Source organism: Salvelinus sp. IW2-2015, linkage group LG16 (assembly GCF_002910315.2).
Source record: "Salvelinus sp. IW2-2015 linkage group LG16, ASM291031v2, whole genome shotgun sequence".
In the NCBI taxonomy this organism is placed as follows: domain Eukaryota; kingdom Metazoa; phylum Chordata; class Actinopteri; order Salmoniformes; family Salmonidae; genus Salvelinus; species Salvelinus sp. IW2-2015.
In genome coordinates, this window is record NC_036856.1 from 31,366,552 (window position 1) to 31,372,562 (window position 6,011).

The 6,011-nt window shown below is 40.6% G+C and overlaps 1 protein-coding gene across 1 annotated transcript; it reads left to right on the forward strand.

The window, feature by feature from the left end:
- Positions 1-107: 107 nt before the first annotated feature.
- On the forward strand, positions 108-3,522 carry ttr (transthyretin (prealbumin, amyloidosis type I)). Its single transcript, XM_024003983.2, has 4 exons — positions 108-293; positions 2,271-2,410; positions 2,571-2,706; positions 3,353-3,522. Exons 1-4 carry the CDS (start codon positions 228-230, stop codon positions 3,458-3,460), a joined length of 450 nt encoding a protein of 149 aa, XP_023859751.1. The 5' UTR covers positions 108-227; the 3' UTR covers positions 3,461-3,522.
- The last annotated feature ends 2,489 nt before the right edge of the window (positions 3,523-6,011 follow it).

Below are 6,011 nucleotides of genomic sequence, written 5' to 3' on the forward strand. Positions count from 1 at the left end.
AAGCATGATTTGTGTGTGAGAGTTACTGATTCCCTCATTATTGACTTAGTCAATAGATGCAGGCACCGGCCTCTCGTCAGGCACCGGGCGGGGGGGAGGGGGGTTCAGTGTATAAAGGTACCAGATAGGGGTGTGTTGCCCAATTCTATGCCAGTCAGTCAGTCAGTCAGTCAGTCTAAGTCTATAGGTTTGCCTGTGTTAGAGCCACCAACCAGTTTTCGCTCCAAATGGACAGTTCACTGCTCTGTGTGCTGCTAGCCACTGCTGTCCTACTCTGTAGCGCCGCCCCAGTGGTGAGTATGTTTGGGCATCTGTCGGTCTTTGTCAGGGGTCACTGCACCATTCAGTGTGGGCTTGTCAGGGCATGTTGTCAGAATGTTGTCAGGGCATATAACTGATAAACAATAACTGATAAGGTTTGTTAGCTGTGTAAACGTACAATATTAGATCATAAAAAGTCATACCTAGAATATGAAACATTTGCGCAGTTGTTCGTGTTTGAAGTTGAGATATTAGATGCCAGTGTTGGGGAATACTGAACTACATATAGTTAAATTACTAGTTTAACTACATTTTGCAGTAGCAAAAAAAAACATTTTACTTTCTTGCCATGTAGAGGTGTAGCCAACTACTGGAACTACACACTACTTTTTTGGGCAAAAATAAAATAAAAGGTGAAGTAGACAATTTCTCTATTTTTCGCCATCAGACCTGCATAACTGTCACTTAAAACACAGTTTGTGTTTTAAATCAGCCAAATTACACGTTCTGTTAACATCTGAGTCCAGAGTGATCTGTTCTTGCAATTTGTAGTGTATGATATTTCAAATTTAGATATAATTTACCACAAAATAGTTTAGATGATGTGAACTACTTTTTCACAGTAACTTTAGTTAAGTATATTTTTCTTAAGGGTAGCTTAACTTCCTTCAGTGTGAAGTAATTGGTAGCTTGGTAAACTATATTTTCAGAGTAGCTTCCAACACTGTCAGATGCTATCAGCATCTTGGAGTGTGTGTGCGTGCGTGCATTACAGGCAGTAGTGTTTACCATCAGTGTGGGATGGAATGCAACGCGGTCAATGACCTCACATCACCACTTGTTCTCTCTGGTCCACATCCGCACTTTGACCTTCTTGTCCTCCAACTACACTGGAAATGACTAAAATTAGCTGGAAAAAGAAGTCCTCATTCTTTCCTCCCCCATTTTACATGGGAGCACTGGACAACGTTTCTAGGCGTAACCTACCATTTTCTATCCTCAAAATCCAAAGCTCAGACATTACAAAATGGCAGTTTTGTAATGTCTAACTTCGTCAGATACTTTCATAATTAGAAAGTCAAGCCCATATTCCAAGCCTTCTGTTTCATGACTGGTTTTATCTCGTGATAGAACCAAATAAACAATATTAAGGCCGAGTGTCATGATTACAACTGGTTAAATGTTTCTAACCATTTCTATAGCTATTATTTGAACTCTACCAGCCTTGTCTGACCAATAGTGATGACAGAATGCATTACTGTAGGTTACCGTCTGTCTACTATGTATTTCTGACCCTGTTGGCAGAGTTGTCCCTTATTTCGTAAGATTGCAGTATAAATGCAGTATGCTGCAAATACAATATTACTGCAGTAATTTTGCAGTGCGACTGCAGTTTTTATTTTATTTATTTAACGAGGCAAGTCAGTTAAGAACAAATTCTTATTTACAATGACGGCCTAGCAACAGTGGGTTAACTGCCTTGTTCAGGGACAGAATTACAATTTTTTACCTTGTCAGCTCAGGAATTCGATCTAGCAACCTTTTGGTTACTGACCCAACGCTCTAACCACTAGGCTACCTGCTGCCCAGTAAACTGAAGTTATTCTGCAATTATTGCATCCAAAATACCACAGTCAACTGCAGTTAGTGCACTTTCAAAACAGCATTTCTTTTTTGTAAGGGGTGTTGTGTCTGGCTGGCGTAGGCACATGGGTATGCTAATGCTGGGCACCAACTGATAGCCAAAAAGTAACACTGAACTTTTAACTGTGTCTGGCCAGCCATGGGTGTTTATATTTGTGTGGTCAGTCTTCCCAATGCCCAGGATGTTGTTTATAGTGTTTGTCTTTGTAAACTAGGTCCTGTGTTATGTGTATTGTTAGTTATGATTGTGTTGTGGTAAGTCTTGAATGACTGTGATACTGTGTGCAGTGTGTGACGGTTGGTTTGTGGTTCAGCCAGTTCATGGATTGTATTAGTTATAACCATGGTTGTGGTTTGTGGTCCAGGACAGGCACGGTGAGTCAGACACTCACTGCCCGTTAATGGTTAAGATTTTGGATGCGGTGAAGGGTGTACCAGCGGGCGCCGTGGCACTGAGTGTCTCCCGACGAGTCAATGGAGTGACCTGGGCACAGGTTGCTAGTGGGTACGTATGAGGATGCACCACTGTTTGGGCAATGTTGTTAACTGACTTATTTCAACTAATATAATATGCATTCAGAAAGATTTGTTAACCAATTTCATAATGAAATGTTATGCTTCTAAGCTATAAAAAAGTTTAACCTGTGACACCCTCTCTCTCTTAGAGTGACAGACTTGACAGGGGAGGTCCATAATCTGATCTCAGATCAGGACTTCCAGTCGGGGGTGTACCGAGTTGAGTTTGACACTAAGGCCTACTGGAAGTCTCAGGGAACCACGCCTTTCCACGAGACTGCTGAAGTGAGTACAATCACCAACCTTTAACCCTCTCACTGCTCTCAGAGACCTAGTACAAACTAAGGTTGTGTAGCATGATGTACTACAGTACACTCTTAGAAAAAATGGTTCCAAAAAGGTTCCACGGCTGTCTCCAAAGGAAAACGCTTTTTGGTTCCATGTAGAATCTTGTGTACAACCTGAGTGTGTAGTAGGCCAGACAGTGGACATTTGTAACTCAGTAATGTGCCTAAAGACTAGATTACATCTAGAACTACACCAGTTTTACCCCATAGATAAAATATTACTCACCATGGAAAGTAGACAAACCATAAACATTTGGACCTAAAAATCGGAGACAGAATAATTAAATGGTTAAAGGGAAAAGAAAATAACAGAATGTGACAATATCCCCCCTTCCATTATGAATTATATGAAACGCCATGATGTGATTAAATTGCTTGCGACAGCACACTGGCTTTGACCTGTATCAATAGCTTTTTGTTTGCTACTCTACAATGTTTGTCCTCAATGGAAAGAATTTGTCCTAAGTGGAAAGAGTTCATAGACCTAGTTGGACAAAAGTAAATCGGTCTTCCTGGATGTCAGTCTGTGAGAGAGAATTCATAGAAGTAAAACAGCAGTACAAACTGATGTGCCGTGTGTACAGGTGGTGTTCGAGGCCCACGCGGAGGGACATCGTCACTACACTCTGGCCCTGTTGCTGAGTCCCTTCTCCTACACTACCACGGCTGTCGTGATGAAAGCACACGAGTGACAAACACACAACACAAAATACACACCTGACCAAGCTTAACAAATAAAGTGCAGGTAAACGACTGACTGAGCCTTCCTTTGTTTAACATACAATGCCACACACATTCACCAACATACTCATATTCCAGACATTCATCGTTGTCTAACTACACATAGCGTGACAACTGTCTGCACTGATATGCTGAAGGACGAGGGTCTCGTATGAGTACCAGCCGCTACTGTGTAAGTAAACTAAGGTAATGAATAGTGGTGAAGGTTAATCAATGGGTAGCGCATACCTAAAGGCTACAGCTACTGTATAATGCAACTTGTTTTAGGCTGGGTTTCTGTACAGCACTTCGAGATATTAGCTGATGTACAAAGGGCTATATAAAAAAAAAAGATWAAAAAAAACTTGTTAAGTACAGTTGAAGTTGGAAGTTTACATACACTTTGGTTGGAGTCATTAAAACTAATTTTTCAACGACTCCACAAATTTCTTGTTAAACAAACTATAGTTTTGGCAAGTCGGTTGGGACATGTACTTAATACATGACACAAGTCATTTTTCCAACAATTGCTTACGGACAGATTATTTCACTGTATCACAATTCCAGTGGGTCAGAAGTTTACATACACTAAGTTGAATGTGCCTTTAAACGGCTTGGAAAATTCCAGAAAATTATGTCATGGCTTTAGAAGCTTCTGATAGGCTAATTGACATAATTTGAGTCAATTGGAGGTGTACTTGTGGATGTGTTTCAATGCCTACCTTCAAACTCAGTGCCTCTTTGCTTGACATCATGGGAAAATCAAAAGAAATCAGCCAAGACCTGAGGGAAAAAAATTGTAGACCTCCACAAGTCTGGTTCATCCTTGGGAGCAGTTTCCAAACGCCTGAAGGTACCACGTTCATCTGTACAAACAATAGTACGCAAGTATAAACACCATGGGACCACGCAGCCGTCATACCACTCAGGAAGGAGACGCGTTCTGTCTCCTAGAGATGAACATACTTTGGTTTCGAAAAGTTCAAATCAATCCCAGAACAACAGCAAAGGACCTTGTGAAGATGCTGGAGGAAACAGATACAAAAAGTATTTATATCCACAGTAAAACAAGTCCTATATCGATATAACCTGAAAGGCCGCTCAGCAAGGAAGAAGCCACTGCTCCAAAACCGCCATAAAATGCCAGACTACGGTTTGCAACTGCACATGAGGACAAAGATTGTACTTTTTGGAGAAATGTCCTCTGGTCTGATGACACAAAAATAGAACTGTTTGGCCATAATGACCATTGCTATGTTTGGAGGAAAAAGGGGGAGCCTTGCAAGCTGAAGAACACCATCCCAAACGTGAAGCACAGGGGTGGCAGCATCATGTTGTGGGGGTGCTTTGCTGCAGGAGGGACTGGTGTACTTCACAAAATAGATTGCATCATGAGGGAGGAAAATTATATGGATATATTGAAGCAACATCTCAAGACATCAGTCAGGAAGTTAAAGCTTGGTTGCAAATGGGTATTGCAAATGGACAATGACCCCAAGCATACTTACAAAGTTGTGGCAAAATGGCTTAAGGACAACAAAGTCAAGGTATTGGAGTGGCCATCACAAAGCCCTGACCTCAATCCCATAGAACTTTTGTGGGCAGAACTGAAAAAGCGTGTGCAAATAAGGAGGCCTACAAACCTGACTCAGTTACACCAGCTCTGTCAGGAGGAATGGGCAAAYAATTCACCCAACTTATTGTGGGAAGCTTGTGGAAGGCTAACCGAAACATTTGACCCAAGTTAAACAATTTAAAGGCAATGCTACCAAATACTAATTGAGTGTATGTAAACTTCTGACCCACTGGGAATGTGATGAAAGAAATAAAACCTGAAATAAATAATTCTCTACTATTATTCTGACATTTCACACTCTTAAAATAAAGTGGTGATCCTAACTGACCTAAAACAGGGATTTTTTTACTAGGATTAAATGTCAGGAATTGTGAAAAACTGAGTTTAAATGTATTTGGCTAAACTTCTGTCTTCAACTGTATGTATTGTCTTACACACAGTTATTTCTTTATGTATGACATCTCTTTCTGTTTTGGCCTTTTGACAACCTAATGATAATGCTGAGTTCATAACCAAGTGAGAAGGTGGTATTTACTACATACAAACGGGATAAAAATATAAAATAAAGGATTTTATCACCCCTCCAACTGGTAATTACTACTGGGAAACTCGTCTATCATCTGAGCTCCGACTTCTCCCACATGCTGACCTCTGACATCACCTACTAAGGAAGTGCAGTTAAACGCAACAAAACATTTATAGAAAGCTTTCTATTAACATGGCTTTTTAAACACTAATTTGTTTAAAGTATGATCGTCATACTTTTAGTTAATGGATTACGCAGCTTGTTGGCCATTAGCCATTCGGCGTTTCTCAACGAGTTCAAAACACACGAATGCATCCAACTGGTAATTCCCACATTCCCACTTGGTTTTAAACACAGCATAAGAACCAGAGGTCGAAGATGCAGAAAAAGAACACATTCCAAAAAATCTGTAAGACTTCAG